At 43.7% G+C, this 26,364-nt stretch overlaps 1 protein-coding gene across 1 annotated transcript; it reads left to right on the top strand.

The window, feature by feature from the left end:
- Nucleotides 1-8,772: 8,772 nt before the first annotated feature.
- On the top strand, nt 8,773-16,634 carry LOC113139819 (uncharacterized). The gene is made up of 6 exons (XM_026323371.1): nt 8,773-9,006; nt 9,760-10,098; nt 10,182-10,283; nt 10,775-11,101; nt 15,214-15,537; nt 15,619-16,634. Exons 1-6 carry the CDS (start codon nt 8,970-8,972, stop codon nt 15,624-15,626), a joined length of 1,137 nt encoding a protein of 378 aa, XP_026179156.1. The 5' UTR covers nt 8,773-8,969; the 3' UTR covers nt 15,627-16,634.
- The last annotated feature ends 9,730 nt before the right edge of the window (nt 16,635-26,364 follow it).

Genomic DNA, 26,364 nt, shown 5'->3' on the forward strand with positions numbered 1-26,364 from the left:
TGAAGATGTTGAGGTTCTCTCTGGGAGTGACGAGGATGGATAGGATCAGGAATGAGGACATCAGAGGGACAGCTCATGTTAGATGGTTTGGAGAAAAAGCCAGGGAAGCCAGATTGAGATGGTTTGGACATGTTCAGAGGAGGGACAGTGAATACATTGGTAAAAGGATGCTGAGGTTAGAGCTGCCAGGAAGGAGGCCTAGAGGAAGACCAAAGAGGAGGTTCTTGGATGGAGTGAAGGAGGACGAGGATAGTTGGTGTGGGTGAGGAGGATACAGAGGATAGGGTTAAATGTAGGAAGATGATTCGCTGTGGCGACCCCTGAAGGGAGCAGCTGAAAGGAAAAGAAGAGGTAGGTCCTGTGGATTGAAAAGCAGCTCTAACACACAAGTGGAGGTGAGAGACGAGTGCTGCCCTCTTCACCGTCCTCCCCTCACTGTTCAACAGCACAACAACCTACTGACCCAGGCTGCCTTCATGTAGTCTGCTCTGCATCACGCTGATGTGGGACAGCCTGAAGCTTCCTTCCCTGAAACATGTCAGCATCAGTTTCTGTCTCAGCACCACAGTCAGCTGATTCACAAAACCAGAGGGATCCTGGTCTGGTTTTGGAAACTGCACAACCATGGCACACAGCTCCAAACCAGGAGTCCACATTATGTGCCTGCATCTTGTGTTTGGTCCTCGTGTGTCGTTCTGCAGCAACAACTAAACCTCCAGTAGCCTGACTCTGATTTCTCTGATCCACATCTGTGGATAAAACCTGTTTGAGACTAACTGGACTCAGCTCAGCTGTTGAAGTATTTCTCAACTAACACTGATAACACTGACAAAACCTGAATATGGAGTCAGCCTGGACATTTGACACTAACCAAGTCTTCAGAGCCATAACTGTCATCACCACTGGATGAAAAATTAAAACTAACACACCCAAACCGAGTGTCCAACAGCTTCAGTCCAGTTGTCTGAACGGTCTTCTCTGCCAGGTTCACTGCCCCCAACAACAGAAACCCAGTCCTCGCTTGTACCACGTCCACCGACCGATCGATACGTACGAATCCATCCAACATATCCCTACGTCAGCGACACGATGGTTTACAGGGGTGGGATAAAAACCCCTGCTGGGAGGCCTCCCCACAGGACCGGAAACCGAACGCAAAGTTGGACCTTATCAGGACTGGAGATTCTGTTTATGAGGGAAACTTGGCAGAGAGATGACCCAGAGACTGAACCCTCAGGTACAACCAAGATTATATTTCTGTTTAAATTTGGGTGGTGATGAACAACAAAACTACTCTTAACGTAACTTCCTGCTTTGGACAATCCCAGTCTGACCAGGTCAAGACTTCCCTGGTCATCAGTCTCCAATTCATACAATGAGCCAATCATTATCAAAGTCTGATCAATTCATGGTTAAAGAGTTAAAATTCAACAACATCAGGCAAAGAAAAGTCTCAAACCAGTTTTGGACAGACAGAACCATCAAACCCAAGACTATCACAATCCTGATCTGGGCTGCAGGTGCTAATGTGAAAGACTACTTCAGGTATTAGTAACTAGGCTGCTGACTTTCTACAACACAGATACAAAGAGACTCTACAATACTTCCCTTAGGACTGTGTCTGGAAGCCTGACCATGATCCAGTGCCAGAAGACCAAGGGCCGATGGTTAGCGGCTAAACTGCTGCCCCTACAGGACACCTGACAGAGAAAAGTGCTTGTTGGAGCCCAGGTTCTTCAGTCTCGAGGAAACCAGACTTGAGATGTGCTTGTTACCTACAAGATCCATTAAATATTTAGTGCATCAACATTTTCTTATCTGGAATATTTTCCAGAACATTAACTGAGCTTCCCAGACCTGTCACAGCCAACAACCAACACTGCCCGGATAAGTTAGAGCTCAGGCTGTTACTCACCTTCCTGGATCAGTTTTTAAGGTCCTTCTGAATCTGGATGTGGCCAACCTGGACTCTTTATCTGGTTTTCTGCACAGGAGGCAGTTACTTTCCCCAGAACAAAGATTGTGGATCTCTGTCACACCATCCAGCAGCCAATATGATCTGTTTGTGTTTGAGCATCTCATCTGATGCAGCTGTAGAAGGACAAGAGACCAAAAGACGTATTGAAGGACAACTGACATTTGTCAGAACAAAGTTTCTTTGACTGAAAAACAAAAAGCTCAGGGCCTTACCAATTTCAGATGGACTGTTGAGGCTTCACTTTCCAGCAGTTTCCAACAGACAAACATGGACACAGACACGTTTATGCAGACAGACGGACATGCAGACACTTAGGCATGCTAACATATAAACCAGTGCACCCATATGGACAGACACCCTTGCACATCGTGAGGTCAAAGGTCAAGTATGCAGTGACGGGGAAAGAGCTGCAGCTGCACCAACCAACCACCTCCAGAGCACAAACAGGCCTATTGGAGCCAAAACTGGCAACAGACCTCTAACCACTACTGACTAATCCAGTCCAATACAGAACCACCAATAGGCCTTTTGGAACCAGAACAGGTCAGACTTCCCTGTACAGGTGACACAGCCACCTCTAAACAACAACAACAACAACAACCTGAGGGCCTCATGGAGCCAAAACCAGACCAGTCAGACCTCCTGGCACCAGAACCAGGACTTTTAGCACCAGACTCCATAAACAACAACCAACAGACCTATCAGAGCCAAAAGCTCTTGGCACCACCAGCCCAGCCACCTCTAATTAGGTGGAAATGAAAGAATTCTACATGAGACAGAAATGGAGAGACATGAGAAATGGCCGTCACAACAGACACCTGATTATTGGTACAGACATATGAGACATGACAAGGCATTTAAAATTACAGACAACTGATTATTGGTCTGTTGAGATCTCCAGGTGATCTGGTCGGTGATCTTGTGCCTGAAGAGAGACAGGCCCCAGTAGATCCTCATGATGTATGACAACTGACAATGTATTGAAAATAATAAAACACCCAATTATTGGTACAGACATGACAACTGACAATGTACTGAAAATAATAAACACCTAATTACTGGTACAGACATGACAACTGACAATGTATTGAAAATAATAAACTGGTTTTTGGTAGAAGGACAGATATGAAATGACAAGAGTCAAAATAAGAAACACCTAATTAATGGTACAGACATGACAACTGACAATGTATTGAAAATAACAAACTGGTTTTTGGTAAATAAAACCAAAGAGGGGGCAGAGTTGAGGTCAGGACGGACGGACATGCAGACACTCAGACTTGCTAACATATAAACCAATGCACCCACTGTCACCAAGTGCTGCTCATAAGGGATTTGTTGGGTTTTTGGTTTTGTAAAGGCCCTTGAGATGATTCTGTTGTGATCTGGTGCTATACACAAAACTGAACTGAACTTGGACAGACATATAGACAGTGAGGTCAAAGTTCAAACAGTGAGAGGAGGAAAGAGTTGCATTGAGACAGAGCTGGACCAATACCGACCCAACCACCAGTGCACCAACAGGCCTACTGGAGCCAGAACACACAGGTCAGACCTCTAAGCTCCACAACAGGCAACAGACCAGACCACTAACACTCAACAACCACCAGGCCTGTTGGAGCTAAAATAATCCAGTCAGATCTTCTGACACCACAACAGACAACAGGACTTCTAGCACCACTGACTCTAGATCAACAACTGACAGACCTATCTGAGCCAAAACCGACAGGTCGGTTCTCTTGGCACCACCAGCCCAGCCGCTTAATGGAAATAAAGATGAATTATAGATTAGACAGAAATGGAGACAAATAAGTGACAGGGCAGTAAAAATAACTCATCATTGGTAGAGACACATAATAAATAACTAAGGCATCAAAATCACAAACTACTAATTATTTCTAACGTGACAGATGAAATGACAAGGCAGTCAAAATAACAAACGACAGGTTGGGATCTTTTTAGTTTGTGTTATTATGACGTATCTACACTGACTAACATATTTAGAGCTAATGTTTTTGTTTGTTTCGTGCCTCCACATGAGAAAGCACAGAACAAACCTCTCATGCTTAGGTCACTGCTTTAAGTCCTTAAAACACTGACCTAAGTCGGTCTATCGGAGCGACCGGTGGCCACGCTATGCTAAAGTTACTGACCGAAGGGGAGGATTGTCCAACAGCCCTCGGCCGTAGAACAGCAGGGGGTCACTGGACGGGAACCTTGGCACCGTGACCGCAGACCAGATCGAACAACCCTCCGCTCTGGGCTCTTTGTCAGCAGGTGGCCATTCGACGTGAGCCGCGGCACAGTGCCCGCAAACATCACAAACCACATCACAGAACCACTTACCGTGTGACCTTGTCACCCTTACCTCATGTAGACCAGGCTGAAGATCCACTGGAGGCTGAAACGAAAACACGGTAACGCCAGAGGAAGAAAGAGACAGAGAGAGAGAGAGAGAGAGAGAGAGATGTGTGGAACCGATAAGGAGAAGTGTTGGGACACACTAGAACCAGAAACACAACCACACCTTTTATTATTTTGATTTATTTTAGAAAGATGTTTTTATTTTGGCATCATGCCTTTTGTTTTAGAGCAGATGGAACCAAACTATAACAGTTAGTCCACAAACATGGATTCAAACTGCACAGACTATATATTATATATATAAAAAACTATGTTGGAGAGAGAGAAGAGAAAGAGGAGGCTGACTACCACAACAACAACAACAGCCAAGACCAAACACCTTCACTACACAACCAACAACAGGAAGAGAGAGAGAGAGAGAGAGGCACAGTTCACAACGTTATTAATATTGTTATTGTTTGTCATCATCATGTTTATTATTGTGGAGACGGAGAGTGTGTGTCCAGACGAGAGCCGGCCAGTCAGGCAACAGACGACGAGGAGGACGGAGAGCTGACCGGCTGGGTGTTGTGGCCTAAAGGAGCCTTTTAGTAACGACGCATTGTTCTAATGGCCACACTGGTTATCTAGACTTGTTTTTTAAAAGCTGTTTGTGTTTCTGTTTAGTTTTTTATTTTAGTATTTTTTAGGGGCCATCTTGGGGCAGAAAGAGACAGAGGTCACACTAAGCTCAGCCCTCAATGACACAACACCTTCCAAACAACAGGCTGAGACAAACATCCAAACATCTGCCCCTGGTCTGACGACAAACCACAGACGGCTGCTCTCACCTGACTATGGGCAGCCATTTGATGGGACAGACTGGATGTTGGCGGCTCATGGGCTTGGTGGCCAAAATAAAAAATAAGGATAGAGTTAAGGACAGGTGCTAGATCGCACAGAGAGGATTTTAAAGATGATACAAGGCCGCCATGACTGGAAAGTGGGGGAGGGAGGGAGAGCACCCATGGCACCATGGCCATGTTCGACCTTTGACCTGTAGCACCAAGAACCTGAACACAGGCCTCATGATGGGAGAGAAAGACCCTGACCCTAAGCCCTGCACAGAGACCACTAAAACAACCACTACAGGCTTCTCTTTGGCCCAGGGGCCAGGACAGGACAGAGACAGAGTCATGGCAGCCAAGTATGACAAGAAAACAACGTCCTTACTATTTGGCAGACCTCACAGTGGACAGGGATCTGGAAAGAGAAAGGACAACAGTCAGTCTGGTCTCATGGGGTCCAGGAGTTTGCTTCATTTATTGCTCAGAGTGAGCACGGCCTCATTCAGACTCTGCACTTTGAGCTGCTACATCAACCCAAAGCTCAGGTGAGACTGGGTCTGAACACCTGCTGGACTCTATACTGGGCCCTCAAAACCCCCAGTGCAGCTCCAGTTTGTGGCTCTAACCCAAACCGACAGGCAGGTCCCCCCTGGGTCTTATATGGCCAGAACCAAATCATGTCCAAGGCTGATGTGAACTGAACAGACACTTGACCTGGTCTCCTGAATAATAATGAGCTAAAACTAGTTTCATCTTCAGTGTCTTTGCTGTCACTTCCTGTTTGGACTGTTTCTGTTTGTTTCATCGTTTATTTCTTTATTTGATATGAAGGAAAGTCAAATAGTTTGAACCAAGAAAACCCAGAAAGATAAAAACCAGCTTTTATGACCAGGCTACTAAATAAACTGGATTTGGACTAATGATTCCAGCAGCCTATGGAAAACTTAGTGGGTCATTGTGGGCCCAGGACAACCGACCGTCGGTGGGCCTGCTAACAGGGCTCATGGCTAAAACTGCGTCACACTGAGCCGCCACAGGTTTTTCCACCTGACTGACCTAAAGGACAAGCTCACCTTAGTCCACGAGTCTTAAGGGCCCTTATGGATCCACACGTTGCAGACCCGAGGTCTGGTCTCGGTCCGACGTGGTTTTAAGGAGGCACTTTGAGCCTAAAGGACTTGAAGCTCAGTCCGCCATGCGGCCACGCTGCTCTGCGTGTTGGGGCGTCACGCACCTGACTCACCTGTAGCAGGTGCAGACAAACAATGAGGGAGGGTCGCACCAACAAAGTGTCTTTGCTAAAGAAACGCTCGGTGTCTCAGCTCTGCCGGACTCTGGGTCCCTGGTCCTGCAGACACAGCTCTGTTCAGGTGAATATGACGTTTGTCTGCAGGTTTCTATCGTCTCTGCCTCCGCACCTGTTCGCTCCTTTCTTCTTCTTCTTCTTCGGGTTTAATGGCCAAGGTGCTGGTCCTTCTTGATCCGGCTCCAAACCGAAGTGTTTGGACCAACGAGGGAGAAAAGGTTCGGGTCTCGGTCGTACAGCTTTAGCGGGCTGAGCACCTGGCGCTCAGAGTTTAAAAAGCCGTGATTGACGGCCACGCCCACTGCGCACGGCTCCGGGCTGGTGATTGGCTCAGGCCGATCCATCGGTCATTTCCGGTTGCGGTGCTAGTTATCCTGTCAGATTATTGATAAATTCTAAGGCTGGAAGAAAATCCCCTTCATTGTTATCAGATTTATAATGACAGAGGAAGATCATCATCCTCTTCACACATGCAGGTTGGTTGTTTTTATTATGGATGAAAAAAAACATAAACATAAATCCAGACAGTAATTTCAAAATAAAAGCCTCACTGAAAACACATATGTGGATATTTTATTGAAAAACTGTTTATTTACAAAGAGAAAACACTTTGAGAACAAAACATTTACAGGAAAATGAGATAATCTGGGAAGAAGAAGAAGAAGAAGAAGGAGAAGAAGGAGAAGGAGAAGGAGAAGGAGAAGGAGAAGGAGAAGAAGGAGAAGGAGAAGGAGAAGGAGAAGGAGAAGAAGGAGAAGGAGAAGGAGAAGGAGAAGAAGGAGACGAAGAAGAAGGAGGCGAAGAAGAAGGAGAAGAAGGAGAAGAAGTGTGTGAGAGGTAGCAGAAGAGAAGGATGAGGATGTGATGCAGGAACCAAAGGTGTGTGGATCAGAAACTCCAGGTTCAGTCCTCTGTGCACAGCAGATAGAAAGTCGGTTATTTGCTGAAGCTGAAACAATAAAGTAGGAAACATATAATGACTGAGCCACATTTCTAGTGTGAGCTGAAGAAACTGATCAGTGACAGTGACGTCCTATAAAAACCTTCAGGACTGTTGGACTTGGAAGACAAATGTTGGTCTGACAGTGGAAAGCTGATGTTGGTGAAGGATACAGATGTGCACGCTCACTTTCCTCCAGCTGTTTCTTCTTCTGACCGCTTGTCATCTGTGACTCAAAGCTGCGTCAGGGTCGTGTCTCTGTCACAGTTAAAGTCTGCAGAAGAAGAAAATCTGCTGCCATGTAGACGAATCATGTTGTGTAGCTGCTGCAGAGCCTCTTTCTTCTTAGGACCAGTCCGTTCAGATTCCAATCAGCAGGTCCACATTAAATCCATCCACACAAATACAGCACCAAGAGTCGACCAGCAGGTGGCACCATTTGACCTGGATCAAACCCTTTGACACAGCAGCTTCACTGGGATTGTTTCAGAAAGTTTCCCCCCATCACTCCCTGACAACCAGAGGAAATCCATCAGTCCAGGACTCTCACAGCTGCTTCAGTCCTTCCTCACCAGCTGCTCCTTCCCTTTGGACTTTACTGAGGAGATCAGGACCAACAGTCCAATGAGGCCACGGCGCCATCAAGTGGCAACACCAGAAAACAACAACACACAATCAGGACTCAGAGAGGGAGAAGCTGCAGCAGATCCAGATGTGTTTCCAGGCCTGGTCACAGCTGGACACCCCATGTCCTTGTCTGGGCCTGATTTGGGTGTTTTCTGCTCAGCTTTGGTTCATGTCTGTCTCATGGACTGAGCAACAGCAGCAGCTGGGACAGTGTGTCCTGTGCTGCCCCCTGCTGGACTGAAGTACAATAACACACTTTGTTTCCTGTGCTGTCATTAGATTTGAATTGGAGACTGAAAATTCAGGCTCACACATTTATTAAAGACACAGGACAAAACAGCCTCAGTTTCATTAGGACGAGGCAGATGGAGACAAAAGAAAAAACAAACTGTGCATTTTTATCTCCTGTTATTTCCTTATATATATAATATTATTTATATATTATTATAGTATAGTTACAGTGATACTAGAGTAACACTACAGTAATACTACACTAATACTACAGTAACACTACAGTGATACTACAGTAATACTACAGTGATACTACAGTAATACTACAGTCCACAGCCTTTACTGCTCACTGACACTTTGGGTCGGGTCCAGTCCAGTCCAACAGCAGCTGCTGGTTCTGTGTTGGTTGGACTGTGGACTGATTGGTAGAACAACACTTCCAACTCAGGGTGAATCTCAGTGTCCCAGCTGCTGCAGGCTCTTTCCTGTGTTGCAGCACGTGAGCAGGGGTGGAACCTGATCCTGTAGTTACCAATCAGCTTCCTGGAGCTGAAAGAGAAAGAGAAAGTGTGAGGAGCTGAGGAAGGGCAGTGGCAGCTGCTGTCAACACGTCCTGAAGCTGTTTTTGAAGCTGAACTCAGTTTAGGAAGAAGCAGCTTTACGGGGACTTTGTGTTTGTTGGAGCCTTTAGTGAAGATGAAGATGTTGGTGGTGTTTGGGATCCTGGTGCACGGTAAGACCATCTTCCTCCCTCTGATCTGATTCACCAACACTTCAGCTCTTTGCTGTTTCATCCTCGGTGTAACTGCACCATGATGGTGGTTTTTCATGCCCTGAGTCTGATCCACAGCCAAAGGAATGAGAAGAAAAGGGACCAAGTATCTGTGATCTTATCAAAAGGATTTCACATCAACCAATATTGAAATCATTTTAGGGCTAAAAATAAAGGAGCCTCAAATCCGAACTAGAAGACACAACTTCAACCATGACAGACTGACACAGCAGCGTCTTTGTATCACGACCACAATTAAAGTCAATCATTGACAGTCCCCAGGTCACTGCAGGTCAATGTGAACCAGGGAACCAGATAAGACCGGTCTGAGTTTCTGAGGAAGGAAAGAGTAAATAACAAACCTGCCCTGCAAGTCCAGTCCAGTGTTTACATACCTGTGGTAGGCAGGTACCAAACACACCTGAGGAGACTCTGCCACTGATGGATGTCTCCACTCTCCACTGCTTCTGATGATTTGTTCCCCAGAAACAAACTAATGGCCTGTGGTCTGAGCAGCCGCTGCATTTAAGGCAAACAGGGACTTTCCAGTCCAGGTCCCAACAATCTGAGCACTTCCTGCCCCTGATCATTGTTAGTTTGACTCTGCTGATCCAAAGTCCAACTTTGTCATTTGGTTTGTACAAGTGTTAGTCAGCAACAACATCTGAGTCCAGTTTGAACCACTGATGCACGTTTCTGTCTCTGTCCTCACAGTTTCCCAGCATGCCTTTGGTGTGGAGGTGTATGAGGGGGTGGAGTCAGTCCTGCTGCCCTGTCAGACCTCTTTTGAACCTGACCAACCCACAGTGGTGTGGAGCCGCTACGACCTCACACCTTCAACCGTTTATGAGCGAGATGACGTAGGTGTCATCCTCACAGACCAAAACCAGCGTTACAGAGACCGAACATCTATGAAAACTGACGCTCTGATCACTGGAGACCTGAGCCTCACTCTGAGAAAACCCCGCCTCTCTGACAGCGGCACCTACACCTGCACCATCACAGAGCTTGGATTTAAAGAAAGACTAGCAGCTGTACAGCTGCAGGTCAAAGGTCAGCACCAACCCCAACACCTGCTGTAGGTACAGGTCAGAGGTCAGAGGTCATGTTGTCCTCTCTGTTTCTCTTATTTACAGATCCATTTCCACCCTGGGCCAAAGGTCTTGTTGCTGTGTCTGTTCTTGTGGTTCTTGCTGTTGCTGTGGGTCTTTTCATATATTGTTACTACTTCAGGACAGGTATGTCACTACTACATTACCCATAATGCTGATGGTTACCATGTTTCCTGTAGTTGATCTTTGACTGTGTCTCAGCTCATTTCAGGACCAAACAGAGAATGAATCAGTCTCTAATAAGTAGCTGCTGATGATCCACAATCAGGACTGGAACCTGGACTTTAGTAACACTGCAGTCATTAGTCCAGTTCCAGTCCAATGGGACCAGTAATCTCACCAACAGAGTCTCAGAGTCTGGTCTCAGTCCTTTGTCATCATGGACTGCACAGTCCCTGAGTCAGTTCTTCAGGAACACTGTTACTGATTCATTCATCTGATTGGTTCCTGACTCATTCTTTGGGAACTGCTCCAAATGTCAGGAACAATGAAACATGTCTTCATTCACAAACTAGTTTCCATTGGTTCCTGTTAGAGAAGGATGGAACAGGGAGCTGCTGTTCCTGTCAGTCCTGCTGCTGTCTGTCCAGCTCATGTTGTGTCTGTTGTCCTCTCAGTCCCACAGGCGGAGGTGGAATCAGGGGTGGAATCTGTCCAGCTGCCCTGCAGAGCTTTAGTTAACCTGCTTCAAGTCTCCACAGTGAAGTGGACGGACAAGGACAACAGGAAGGTCCATGTGTATCAGGACGGCTCTGACCAACCTGAAGAACAGGACGAGTTTTACAGAAACAGAACAGAGATGAAGAGAATCCTGCTGAAAATTGGAGACTTCAGTCTGACCCTGAAACATCCATCAGTCAGAGACACAAACACCTTCACCTGCAGAGTCTACAACAGGGAGGGAAGAGTCCTGATGGAGAAACAGGTGGAGCTCAAAGTCAAAGGTCCGTCTTTATGCTAAGCTAAGCTATCTGTCCCAGTCTTCAGTCCTGGATCTAGAGGAGAGATTCTGTTAGACCCAGTCCAATCTGCTCTGTCAGGGTTTAAAAAGCTCTATGTGTGGATCAGAGAGAGATCACAGCCGCCTGCTGCTGTCTGTCCAGCTCATGTTGTGTCTGTTGTCCTCTCAGTCCCACAGGTGGAGGTGGAATCAGGGGCAGAGTCTGTCCAGCTGCCCTGCAGAGCTTTAGTTAACCTACTTCAAGTCTCCACAGTGAAGTGGACGGACAAGGACAAGAGGAAGGTCCATGTGTATCAGGACGGCTCTGACCGACCTGAAGAACAGGACGAGTTTTACAGAAACAGAACAGAGATGAAGGAAGACCTGCTGAGAACTGGAGACCTCAGTCTGACCCTGAAACATCCAACAGACACAAACACCTTCACCTGCAGAGTCTACAACAGGGAGGGAAGAGTCCTGATGGTGAAACAGGTGGAGCTCAAAGTCAAAGGTCAGTTCAAAGTCTCTATGCTAAGCTAAGCTAACTGTTTCCACTGTATATGCTAAGCTAATGCTACATGGCTAAGAACGATGGGCCGACTCAGTCTTGGTGGAACATATTTAATTTCTTTCAGAAGCTTAAAAAATACAAAGAACATTAACAGGAGTGCAGTCGGTCCATGTGTCTGCAGACTCACTCATCACATCCTGACTTCTCTTCTTCTGCTGATTAGTTATTACATTACAAATACTCTAAACAAACACAGTAGGACCTAAAATAGTCCTGGAACAACCATAAACCAGCACATCACTGCCTTAGATATATAGTTGAACAGTCTTATACATAACCCTCATGAATTGACAAGATATGCACTTTACCTCATCAACCATTGGTTCTATGAAGTCACATGACAGTTCCAGTTTTATGCAGCTTCTAACCTTTTGTTTTTAAATCACTTTTTACTCTCATGATTTGCATTTATTAAAGTAAACCTGTTTTACTCTCAGACCATGTTCATATTCTTTGTTCCCTTAATGAGATGATAACGTTTTAACACTGGTGGATCCTCTGACCAACAAAACTAATAGTCTAGTTTTAGACCAGATACAACATGTGGCAAATATCGACTCACTTCTTAGCTGAATGAAAGAATGAGCCCTGGTATATGTCCTCACTTTAGCTTAGCTTGACACTTCACACTAGTATCATGAACTTAACACTGTTGGTCTGTTCAACATGTCTTTTACTGAGAACTCATTCTTGTGCCTTTATACTTAGCACTTAGTTTAGACTTTATTAGAGCTTTTACCGACCTTAAACAGTTCTCTGTTTTACTGCTGCGGTCCACACTGACTCGTGTCCGCCATCCAGCAAAATGTGGGGACTCACTTTCAAACTGGTCAGTTTACTCTTTAAGTCTATAACACTATCTGTTAAGTTATAAAAAGAAAAGGGAAAAAACTTCGTAACACTTGGAGAAGCTGAGTTTTTGACAAATAACCTTTTTCAACACACACATGATGATATCGTAGTTAGACGGACTTAAACAGTTTAACCAGTTGTTTCAAAACCTGAGCATGAAAATTAAATGGGGGGCAACTATTTCTATGTCTATTACAATCACACACTGCCACACTAAACTGTTTCTAGTGTATATGCTAAGCTAAGCTATTTCCATTCTTTATGCTAAGCTAAGTGTTTCAAGTCCTTATGCTAAGCTAAGATAACTGTTTCCAGAACAAGAGGCTGATGACACAGAACAAAGTTCACAAATCTTTATAAATTAAGGGATAAAAACAAAATCAATGATCAGTGAAATGAGAGACAACAAATATCAAAGACAAGTTCAAAGTTCATTAAAAATTAAAAACATATAGAAAAAAGCAAAGAGACATGAACAAACATGAACAAAACCATGAACAGACAGGAACAAAACTAGATCTCATGGTGATGGAGTTTCCAGATGTTCTGCTGTTTTTTTAAACAATTTGACTCAGTTTTGTTGTTTTGACCTGAGACAGTGCAGCCTCTGAAACCAAATGACCATTGGATGGTGTCAGTGTCTGTTTATTGGAAATTAGCAGAGGAGAAATTCTTTTGGTTCACACACGAGTTTTAATTGAAATTCCAAACTCTTGTACAAGGATTATATGTCAGCCAAAAATCACATCTCATTGGTTAACTACAGGTGGGGGAAGTCGCGGTTTTTCACTTGACACCCCTTGTCGGTGCTCAGGCTCAGTCCTGGCCTCTTAGCACTTGTCTCCTCCAATCCCTGGGGGCCCTGTTGTGAGAACTAGGAAGTTAGAAGCCTCAGTCTTATCTGTCCCTCCCTTATTTGGAGTTATTCATCACTCAGCAGGGTCGAGGTCCAGTCTCTTCTCTGCCTCCAGCTTTCAGTGTCTAATTACTCTGAGTCACAACACAGTGTTAACCTGCTGTTCATATCTACATCTACAAAGGTATATTAGTACGCAGTATTACTGTGAGTGTAACTGCTGTGTTCCTACGCTCTTTTCAATACCTTGTGTGTCTCTTCACACCGTGGAGACAGAGCTTTAACCTTCTTTCTTTAGTGTGTCAGGTCTGCATTACTCTTTGCAACAATGTGTGCATAAACAATATTTAACAAGCTAAATGGAAGGTAACTGCTGATAACGTTTTCCCAACAATGGATTCCTGCCAAGCTCTTTAAAGGTGAGAAAAGAAAACAACCTAAAACCCAAAAGTGGACGACTCTCAGTCTGAGATAAAGGCCAAGGAATAAAAGTGGGTTTGGAGACGTTTTTTAAAAGCAGCCAGACCAGAGGACTGTCTCACATGGACTTTATTCCAGAGCACAGGCCCCACGACTGAGATCTCACGGTCTCCTCTGCTCCTGAGTCTGGTCTTTGGAAGCTCCAGGAGCAGCTGATCAGTTGACCTGAGGGACCGAGTGTAGGGATTTAAAAGGTCCGAGATATAAAAGGGGGCAAGACCATTAAGACCTTTAAACACAGACAATAAAATCCTGAAATCGACTCCAAAATGGACCAGAAGCCAGTGAAGAGAAGTTACAGGACAGGAGTGAGACTGAGGACTGGCTGTCTACAGAGCTTTACAAGAGTCCAGTGTGTTGTGATAAAAGCGTCTATGACAGGTTCAAAATTAGACTTAGATTAAAACGGTTTTACTTTGGACAAAAGTCCCAGTTGATAAAAACCAGCTTTTCCAACATTGTTAGTCTGATGGTCCAGTTTAAAATCAGGGTCCATTTTCACACCAAGGTTTGTCACCACAGGCTTGAATATGGCTTAAGTGGGCCCAGGTCCAACAGAGAGACAGAGGAGCTGTTTATAGGACTACCTCTGTTTGACTCTCATTAAAATGTAAAAAGTTAAGGGCCATGTCCCATTAAAGCTCCTCCCAAAAAACAATGTCCCCAGTAACATCATGGTTATCCACCAATAACATTTACATCTGGGATGATGGAATCTGTGGAAAAGATAAATGAGAAACATGGCTGAGGACTTTCAGTTTGTTTAGAAACCACATGGGAGCTCAGCTCATGTTTCAGTTACAGCTCAGTCCAAATCCCCTTCATTTCTTACCAATAGATTCCAATTAGTGAAGCACTTAGGTCCTGGACTCTGCTACTGTTGGAAGTCCTGAGGTCTAGACTGTCCTTTCACTGTGGTCTCTCCTAAACTGTGGAACTCTCCTCCATGTGATATTGACTGTGTCCCTGATTTTGGTCTTTGTCAGTCCAAACTTCACTAATAAAGGTTTATTGATCGATCGATCGATTGATGGAAACATGGAAATGTGCAGTTTGTCCTCCCAGTTAGTGGAGTCCCATCATGGGCCACTAATCCTCAGTCAGAGCCAGTAAATAAAGGTTTGATCTGGACATTTGACAATGACACTAAGTTAGTGAAGAAACAGGGAGTTGTGCTGTTGGTTGTTCACACACCACAGACTCTGTCTCTGTTAAATGGACCAATGGGACAGATTTCAGACTGGAACCAGTCAGACCTGTTTCCACTACAAATATTTCACTTCATACAGTCAAAGAAAATGTGTCAGTGCTGCTGCTGCTGTCTGTCCAGCTCATGTTGTGTCTGTTGTCCTCTCAGTCCCACAGGTGGAGGTGGAATCATGGGCGGAGTCTGTCCAGCTGCCCTTCATAACCACAGCTGTCCTGCCTGAAGACGTCAGAGTGGAGTGGAAGAATATGTACAACAGGAAGGTCCATGTGTATCAGGACGGCTCTGACCGACCTGAAGAACAGCTCGAGTATTACAGAACCAGAACAGTGATGAAGAAAGACCTGCTGAGAACTGGAGACCTCAGTCTGACCCTGAAACATCCAACAGTCGTAGACACAGGAACCTTCACCTGCAGAGTCTCCAGGGAGGGAAGACTCCTGAGAAAGAAACAAGTGATGCTCAGGGTCAAAGGTCAGAGGTCTCTGTGTTTGTCTCTGGTTGTTTGTTTGTCTCTGGTTGTTTGTCTCTGACTGTCTTCTGTCTCCTCTGCAGATGATTGAAGAGAATTGAGGACAAAGAAGAATCAGTGGACATCAGGAACAGAAGCAGCTCCACTGATCCAACTCCTCTGATGGCTGATCAATCAGTTTGATCAGTCTTTGATTATTGATCAGATCTGACTTTGGATCAGAGAGAAAATGGAGGTGAAGGAGCTGATGGACGATGGATGAAGAACAGAGGACGCTTTGTCTTCTTCTTCACTCTGACTCCTCCTGACTCTCACAGTCTGACACTCACTATTGATCAGTATTGATCAGTGATGTCACAGTGATCGGTGTGATGTCACTGGTATTCTGCTTGTTATTTGCAGTCGTCTTTTTCTGCACTTTCTAAATTGTGTTTTTGTTCATTTCATTCTGTGTTGATAAGTTTCCATTTTCATCAAGCAGACGACCCAAATATCTTTTTCATCCATTTGGCCACAAATAAAAATGTCTTCCTTCTTCCATCGACTCCAACAAAACCCAAAGTCCAGTGTTGAATGAAGTTTTCCAGAGTCGGCTTCAACACCTTGTCAGGTTCCTGTAGCTCCACACTCTACAGAGTCAGATGAACATTTCCTAAACAGCTGAACATTGAAGACTCTGCTAGAGTTCCTTCTTTCCCTCCCAAACAGTGTTACAGTGACACTACGAGGGTCTGGAGAACATCACTGTTCCCAGGTCCATGTTCCATATTGGACTAGTGTCAGTGTGACTCCATACAGTGGAAACTAACAGTATCCCATTTCATATTCCCATCATTCCCAATTAACACCCAGTCATTTTCCAGTTTCTGCTGTTTTCCAGTTTGTATTAATCAGGGCCCGTATTCCCAAAGCTTCTTAGAGTCCTCTCAGAGCTCCTGGCTCAGCCTCCAAAGTCCTAGCTGGGAGTCCTGGACTAAAAGTGGTTTAGGAAACTTCTTCTTCTCGTCCCTGTGCTTCATGTTAACACTGGATATGGCTGCCTTAACAAGAAACCTGGTTTGTCTTTGGTCCACGGTTGCAATAAATGATATTCCAAGAACATGTGTCTATAGTTTATATGGTTCTTAACTAGTAAAACAATAAATCCTAATCAGATATATGGAATTCTGAGCCTAAAGTGATGAGATAAAAAATACAATTAGAAGGAAGAATGATAGTTAAGGTACAGACATGTTGTACATATTTGAGTTACCATAGCAACGGTGGCACTAACACGTTTAACACATCAGAGAACGAACCATGAGGATTTGGAAACTGCTGAGTTTCTTCAGGACTCAATGCCTGTGGAAGCTGCACTTCAGGAATTCTGAGGCCTTCAGTGTGGTAGCCAGATGGGTCTTCCCAGTCTATTCTGTACCTGGTATCGGTCTGAAGAAAGGGGGGGGGGCATGAACACATAAAAACCCTTTTGAGTGATAAAGTAGATTTAGAGGTAATATATGTAAATGTCACCCTGTTGGACCATGTTGTGGTGCTTTATTAGCATGAGGTACTATCATGAGACATAAATCTGGCCAGTATCAGTTCTAATAAACCTGGGCAGGGTCTTCCCCCTCACGCTGGTTCAGGGTCCATATCTGAAGAGGTGGCCGATTGAGTTCAGTTGGCAGTTTGTGGTTGTTCCACCCTTCCTTGAAAAACTCCAGGTGCCTCTGGATGTGTGGTAAAAAGCTCCAATGCAGTGCACACAGATGGATTTCATCATCTGGACTGAGTAGACCTTCATCTTCCAAACTGCAGAAACTGGAGTAAAACAGATCCAACACTCCCCCAGAGACATCAGCCCATAACCTCTCTATCCTGCAAACATGGCAAGACCCTTAATGTCATAAGACTGAGCAGGCTGAAATAGTTGTGGTGCAGGCTGAGCCTCTACACATCTGCTCCACCTTTGGGACCCCAAAAGCTTCTTAACATATTTTAAGGTCATGTTCTAATAATTGGATAATAAGATAAAATGTCAAAGTCCAGGAAGAGAAATCATGAAATCTTAAACATTTGCTATGAACATCATCACCTCTGATCACTTGTCCTTCTTCCAGTAATGGGAGAATTACGGTTGGCTCCTCTGTGTGTTACCACATAGGGTGTCACTTCAGTATTTGCCCCTCCTGTGTCAGACCTCACACCAGATGCTAGTCCAAAGTACCAACAGGTTCCAAGAAGCCGATGAGCCCTGTTGGTGCAGGGTTATTGGTGGCTGCAGACAGGTAAACAATAAGACGGCTAAAGCCGTGGACCACCATGGACCACAGTCCTCCATCTGTAAAACAGTCCACAAGCAACATGTGACATGGGAGACATGTTTTCAGCTGCAGAGATTCTGCTTCTACTTCTGTATATTTGCTGTCCAGGTTGTTTATTGTATGAAACTATTGTAGAGGCCGACTGATTCCCAAAGCACAGCCTCACCATATTAGTCTGTGGTTGCCATCAATGTGCCACAGGCTGTTAGGAGCTGGAAATGAAGATCTCCTGAGCCTCAAAGTTCGGAGCTGTACAGTAGCACTCTGATGCCATGTGGGTCCACGGGCTTCATGGATTCTTGTTCACGTCGTCCTGCAATAAAGAACCTGCAGAAACCTGAGAATGTTTGGCCCAAACACAGATGAACAACATGGGTTTATAGGCCTGCTCTGTTATATCAAGTGTTGATCGGCTAACTCTGATGTTGGTTTAGCAAAGTGAAAGAAAATACTCCAGGTTCTGCGATAGATGACACTAAACACTTCCTTTGAATTAGTGTTCCTTAAGATGACCCATCATCATCTCATATCCTGTATCTGGATCATAACTGAGGATCTCGAGAACAGCGGCATCCAGATCATGGTCGGTAGTGACGTTCTTCAGATCAGACACCCTACAGATACGTTTTCATTCTGAAACTGTTTGAAGGAACTTTATAGCTCATTTTCAACAGCTCTGAATACAGTCACAGTTCAGTCAACATATCTAATTATTGGAAATGCGTCGCACGGCGAGCACCGCACCTGGAATGAGGCCTCTCGGAGCCCCGTCTGGTCTCTACGGTGATTCTGTGACTGTTCCCTGATGTACGTCTACAGTCCGAACGGATGAGTCCAGTCCATTTAAATAAGCTGCTATGTGTTCACGTTAATGTTGCAACGAGAAGAATGAGACAAATAATCTGCCGTAAACCGAAATAAAAGATCATCAGATCGAACGTGAACATTGGCCCGTGGCTCCTTAACACACAGGAACATCACCAGGGTTAAATTCAACACTAGTCCAGAGTTTATATAATTCTTAACCCTTAACACTCTGCAGAGAGTTAATGGGTCATTCTCCAACTATTGAAGAATTTGGGTCCCTGGCAGAAATAAGAAAAACAAAAACACATTTTTCATTTTTTATTTTTGACACTAAGATGAACATACAAAAAATAAAAGATAGATCAATTATTATTTTTATTCTATAAAATATGGTTTTGTATAACTGTTTTTTGCTATATTTCCTTTGTCCCTGGACCAGATTTTGTACATTCAATCCTCATAATATTGAGTTCAATTTTGATCTAACAGTAACTTTATGGACAAATGACACATAAACTCCTTATTTTAATGAAATGTATCATGTGTTTGTGAGATAGATTAGGATTTTATGTATTTTTCATAAAAAAGAACACCTGTCCCTTGGGTCACTGTCATTTCCACCACACACCACAAAATGCAACTTCAGTTTTGTTTTGTTTTTAAACACTGTTTACTTGCAACCACAGCAATTGTCATGTGACAGTAGAGCACATGCCAGGAGAGCATAGTTAGCTCCATGGAAAGAAACAAGAAAAAAATCAAGGTAAATGTTTGCAAAACCAGTGTAGGTTTATTGGTCGTCATTTCCAAACAGCTCATATTTCCTTTGAATGTACAAATAATGAGAAAAATAGCATTTATTATTGTGTACTTTGAGTACTATAGTAATAGTTATACAAAACACAACTTCAACACTTCAACACTTGTGTATACACTTAAACTACAAGAATAGAATAGATACTTAAAGGCGGCACCGTCTGTTCTTTAGATGGCACGCAAGACCACAGCAGCCAGATCAAAAACATACAGAGAAAGGATTAAATCAGATCCACTTAAATACCAAGAGTTTCTCAGAAAAGACAGAGAAAGATACCTGAAAAAAAAAGAAAAAGGTGTGTGTCAAATCTGTGGCAGAATTGACACACAGAGAGAAAAGAAAAGTTAGAAGACAATGGCGAACTTCTCAACAAAACAGACGCAGAAGGTTGAAAAGACTGGCTGAAGTTGAGAGTTTTATGGCTGGAACAACACCACCACAGTCACCAGAAGACATTGGTACTGATCCAGAATATGCCTCACCAGGTAACTCCAGCTCCACTGAGCCACCCCAAACACCTCGACTGCCTGCACCTAAAAACTGTGCACAGAGAAGAGGGAGGGAAAAGGTGGCAAAGACAAGGGCAAAGGTCTACAGAGATCTTTATGCAACTACTGTGAAGCTTGAAGATGCTTTACGGAAGGTAGAAAAATACAAGAAAAGTTGTGACCGACTTAAGGAGAAAATGGAAACGGCCAATTCCCCAGAGCTCAAAACCAAACAACAGATGAAGCAGAGAACAAAGGGTTTAAAAAGAACTCTCCTGTTTCAGAACACAATTATTTCACAGAGAAAAAAGAAATACCAAAATATGCACACTGCTAGAGATCGTCAAGTGAGCTCCAAAGTTGTAGCTGGTCAGCTTCTGAAGAAATACTGCTCACTCTGCTTTGCCAAAAAGGAGTTTGGGTTCTCACCTAAGCTGATGAAAACAAATGTGACAAGGGCCATCAGACTCCAGTACACCCGAAAAATGCAGTGTGACAAAATCAGCAAAGAAGTGGAGGAAAAGAGAACATCATTTCTGGAGCGTGATGACAACAGTAGGATAACAACAGGAAAGAAGGAGACAATTACAAAGAGCAAGAAACAAATGCAAAAACGTTTCCTTGTTGAGTCCATGAGAACACTTTATCAGAAATGTAGAATGGAACATCCTGAGACTGCAGTTTCTTACAGCACATGTTCCAACAATCAAGGACAGAGACACATGCCTTTGCAAAATACATGCAAACCTCCAGTTCATGGCAGACAGACTGTTTTATCACACAGTAACAAAAAGTGCCAAACCCAATGACCTAATGGAGTCTGTGGCATGCACAACTCCAACAAAGGAGTGCATGTACAGGGACTGCCCTGACCGCAAGGACAAGGAACTGCCCACCTCTGACTTTGATGCAGGAGAGCAGACCTGGTGGTTTGAATGGAAAAGCAAGGAAGAGGAGAGGGAGAAGGCTGGAAAAGATGGAACAAAAGAAAAATGTAAAGCTCACCTCACAGTCAAGGAAAAAGTCCAGGGGACTATACAGACACTGCTGGATGATGTTTCAGACCAACTTAACAAAAAGATGGGAAAACACATGTAGCATTCCCAGCTGAACCAATGCACTTTACTCTCTGATAACTGATGTTTACAAAAGCTTTTATTCCAGGACCATCCAAATCCACTTTGATTGTAAAACACCGTAAGAGCTGATTGAAGACAGAACAAAACATACACTAATTAGACATTTGCCAACTAAAAATACAAAACATGCATAAATCTTATTATCTATAATATGTTATTACGCTGACAACCGACTGTTAACTACCTGCTTAGCGTTAGCCCATAACTTCAATTAACCATAAACGGAAATTGTTTCTAAGTCACTAAATAAGAATGTGAAAGCGACACCTTGTGCCCTTTATCAGCCAGGTGCTAGACAAACCTTTCTAACTTCAGTTATCCACGTTAAATTTGTCCCACACTGAGTCTCTATCATGCCAACATATTTCAATAAAGTGTTCTTCAGTAATATTTGGCTCCATTTAATAAGAAAGTCCTTTCTTGAGAAATCCTTCGTGGAGTGATCTTTGAAGCTACACCGCCCTCTACTGGAGGATGCGAAGATGCCAAGCCAATTCAATGAATGGGGGATTTAATGGTCATTTACAACACATCTACAACATCATACATCAGTATTCTGCTCTCAGGGCCCTGAAGGAAAATATAAGCGGAGGTGATATTGTCTTGCAAATTGATTTTGCAGAAAACTATTTGTGTAAATATGCGAATGAGATCCAAGCAGTACATTTTGGTGATTCCCACAGACAGGCCACTCTCCATACAGGTGTGGCTCACACCAAAACTGGGGTGGTGTCTTTCTGTTCCATTAGCTCATCAATGCGCCATGACCCATCAGCTATCTGGGCTCATCTCAACGCAGTGCTCCCCTACCTCAAAGCACTGAAACCAGCAGCAACCACACTGCATGGCATCAGTGATGGGCCAACCACCCAGTACAGGTCCAAGAAAAACTTCTTTTTCTTAAGCAAAATTCCCTTTCAGATTGGATTCAAAAGGATCACATGGAACTTTCTGGAGGCGGGACATGGAAAAGGCCCAGCTGATGGGATTGGTGCAGCTGTTAAACGGCAGGGTGACTCAATAGTGGCAAATGGCATTGATCTTCCAAATGGAAGGGTGCTGTATGAGGAACTCTCAAAACAGCCATCTACTGTGAAGCTGATGTATGTCACTGAGAAGGAGACTGAGAAAATGGACAGTCTCCTTCGTGATGGCCTGCAGACTATCCGAGGCACAATGCAGATACATCAGGTAATTTTCACCACATCCAGATCAGTTTTTCTATGAGAAGGTGGTTTGATGTGTGTAAAGCATTTATGTTTATTCATGTTTATGTGTGTAATCTGAATACCATGCGCTCCTCTAGATTGTCTCTACAAGACCAGGAGAAATATCTTGGCGTATTCTAAGCTGCTTTTGTTCAGAGCCCCAGCTTTGCAGATGTTCTGGTCCACAGACAGTAGACATGGAAGTAACAGGTGATACTGAGACTCCTGCATCCAAAAGCACACCTGTCACCACAGCTCAGCCCATTGGAGACCTTCATGAGGGACTGATGGGAAAATGGTGTGTGGTCACATATGATGCTGATCCTTATCCAGGCATCATGCAGGATGTTGACTCTGACAGCTGTGCTTTGGTACAAACCATGAGTTGTGTTGGCAAAAACAGGTTTTTTTGGCCAATGAGAGAGGACATGATCTGGTACCGACTTGAAGATATTGTTAGACTGGTCCCAGAGCCTCAACCAGTTACAAAGAGGTACGTGATGTTGCATCCCACAGTTTGGGCAGAAATATGCGCTGCTCTTGAGCAGAAGGATACAGGAAAGCCTCCATATGCAAATTTGACAGTTGGTTTATAAGTTGAAAGCACTCATTTCAGAAAAATGAATGAATGATAATATTAGTTTCAACTTTTAACATATAATTTGAAAATGGAAAAATCTATGGTTTGAATTTGATCGCCATAAACTCTTTTAGTTCAACTTTTGCAACGTGCTTGTAGGTTTCAGCACATAGCAAACAGGGAAGGAGCAATTTTCTACCATCTGATGAAATGTTTCTTATTGTTTAAAGTTTGAATAACAATGTTATGTTTCCAAATGGATGTTATTTTGTGTCAAAGATAATAAAAGTGAACATTATTCAGCTTCGCTGTGTGTCATGTCATTTCCAACAAATGCTGTCTTTTCCACCACACAATGTCATCTCCATCACAACACATATTTATACATAAAATTCATAGTAATAACAGTCACACTAATAATATTTTCCAGTTTTAAAAATGATGCACTCATGGTTACAATTCACTTCCGGGATTGGAAAACTCATGATTGTGCCATGTAAGAACTTGATTGAAAGGCTTCAGTGACACAGTTAAAAATTGCTTGTCATCTAAAAAAAGGATAAATATTATCTTTAAAATCCTTAAAATAAATACAATTATACATTTGGGCACATCTATGTGTGACATTTCATTGAATATCTCGAAAACATGGTTTATGTTAGTAAATTTATTTGAAAAATACCTTTTTTGTGGTGTGATGGAAATGTTGGGCTAAATCCAGACCAGGTCTGGGCGGCGTGGACGACCCTCCCTCCCCTTATTCATTTAGTTTAGTGTGACGTTAAAACACTGAACAGTGTTTCAGCCTGTTTCATCCAAACCAAAGCGAAGGGAAACCTGTTTCCTTTGTTCAGCCTTAGTCACCACTGAGGCTGCTACAGCTGCTCCCCTTAGCACAACCAGCAGTCGGTCCCTGCATCAACGTCACAGGCACTGGTCCGAGTCCAGAACCCGAACCACGACACTTGGACAGTTGTGGCTAGAAGCTGAGCCTGCTGACCGACACTGGGCCTGAACAACCGTCTTCTTGTGCAGTTCTTCCCTTTGAAACAGAATCATCCTGACAAGACATCAGAGCTTTCACCACAGCCACAGTCTGACCGACGCTCAGTCTGACGTCTGGTCCAAGAGGACTCCCTCCTTCAGCGCCTTCAACAGGCCCAAACACTGGCCAGCATCTCTTAGACTTTATAACATTAAATGTTCTGTTGAGCGCTCACACTACATGAACACATTTATACCAGCTGGACCATATTAACCTGTGGAAGATGGTCGGCTTCACTTAGGCTGACGAGTCCAGGTGTCCTGTGGGAACACACTACCTATAGAGATATGCTACTTTTACTTTAATTTAAAAGTTAAACACGTCATTATAAACTGTGTGCTCTTCATTCTTTAGCCAATGCAGCTATTTGTTCCTTACTTTGTCCTGATTAAGTCGATCATGTTTGTTACTGTTAAATGAGGAGAAACAAACTTAACAACTCCTCAGTATATTTAAGTTATTTCCTCTGTAGGTTCTTTTCTTGTTATCGTCATCTCAGCTATTTAAGCAGTTTGCCTTGTCAATACTTTTCCTGTTCTAACGAGACATGTATCGTGTAGTAACAATAAACACACTGGTGTTTTCACCAAAAGAAAACACAAGTGTATCAACAGGCTCGAACAATGTCTATCAGGACCCAAAACCATGCATTAACAGCTCTCAGAACAATGGCTTCACAAAACAGTGTCTACACAGACAACCTGGCAACTAAAACATGGACAACAAAGGTATATAAAGGCAAGACACAAACAAGGAACAGGTGAAAACAGGAACTAATTAGGTCAACGTAAAGTGAACACAGTAAAACAAAAACCAGTTCCTATCAGGATCCTACAAAATAAAAGAAACAGGAAGTCAAAAGATACAGACCCTGACAGGTTGGGCACATTTTGAATGTGATACTACACACAAACTGATACTACAAAGCAGCAGTGTCAGAGCAGCACTTTGAGCTAGTAATCCATGCCTTTGTTACATCACGCCTTGATTACTGTAATGCTCTGTATGTTGGGGTCAGTCAGTTTCCCTTTCACGTCTCCAGCTGGTCCAAAATGCGGCGGCTCGTCTTTTAACTGGAAAGCGAAAATACAAGCACATCACACCAGTCCTGGCTGCACTCCACTGGCTGCCAGTGTCTTTTAGGGTTCATTTTAAGGTTTTATTATTTGTTTTTAAATCTTTAAATGGTCTTGCCCCTTCTTATCTTACTGAACTCCTTCACCCTTATACTCCTGGCCGCTCCCTCAGATCAGCCGACCTCCTGCTTCTTGATGTACCAAAAAGGAGGAGGAGGCTCTGTGGAGATAGATCTTTCTCTGTTGCTGCCCCAAGGCTGTGGAACAATTTGCCTTTGCACATAAGACAAGCCCCTACATTAGTTATGTTCAAAGTTCAACTTAAAACCTATTTGTATACTCAAGCCTTTGGACCGGTGTGATGGAGTGAATATGGACTGTTTTTATTGTTTTTATTTTATAAAACTCTTAACTTACTTTTAAAATTCTTATTTATGTAAATGTATATATATATATATATATATATGTGTGTGTGTGTGTGTGTGTATAGAAATTTTTTGCTTTGGTGTACGGCGCTTTGTGTCAGCTCTTGCTGTTCCTAAGGCGCCTTATAAATAAAGTTATTATTATTATTATTACAGTGATACTACAGTAATACTACAGTGATACTACAGTACAAAGCATTTCAAATAGTCAATGTGTGTGTGTGTCAGAACACACACTCATCTGTTTGCTGCTCCGTCTGTCATCGGTCACACGAGTCAGACGACGTTGATCCTTCATAAAACACACACACACTCCACCTGAGCCATGACCTCTGACCCCACACAGTCCACAGAACAGTTAGTTATTAAGTAACACCTGAGCAGGGATGGAACCTGATCCTGTAGTTACCAATCAGCTTCCTGGAGCTGAAAGAGAAAGAGAAAGTGTGAGGAGCTGAGGAAGGGCAGTGGCAGCTGCTGTCAACACGTCCTGAAGCTGTTTTTGAAGCTGAACTCAGTTTAGGAAGAAGCAGCTTTACGGGGACTTTGTGTTTGTTGGAGCCTTTAGTGAAGATGAAGATGTTGGTGGTGTTTGGGATCCTGGTGCACGGTAAGACCACCTTTCTCCCTCTGATCTGATTCACCAACACTTCAGCTCTTTGCTGTTTCATCCTCGGTGTAACTGCACCATGATGGTGGTTTTTCATGCCCTGAGTCTGATCCACAGCCAAAGGACTGAGAAGAAAAGGGACCAAGTATCTGTGATCTTATCAAAAGAACTTCACATCGACAAATATTGAAATCATTCAGGGCTAAAAATAAAGGAGCCTCCAATCCTAACTAGAAGACACAATTTCAACCATGACAGACTGACACAGCAGCGTCTTTGTATCACGACCACAATTAAAGTCAATCATTGACAGTCCCCAGGTCACTGC

This window comes from Mastacembelus armatus, chromosome 18 (genome assembly GCF_900324485.2).
Source record: "Mastacembelus armatus chromosome 18, fMasArm1.2, whole genome shotgun sequence".
In the NCBI taxonomy this organism is placed as follows: Eukaryota; Metazoa; Chordata; class Actinopteri; order Synbranchiformes; family Mastacembelidae; genus Mastacembelus; species Mastacembelus armatus.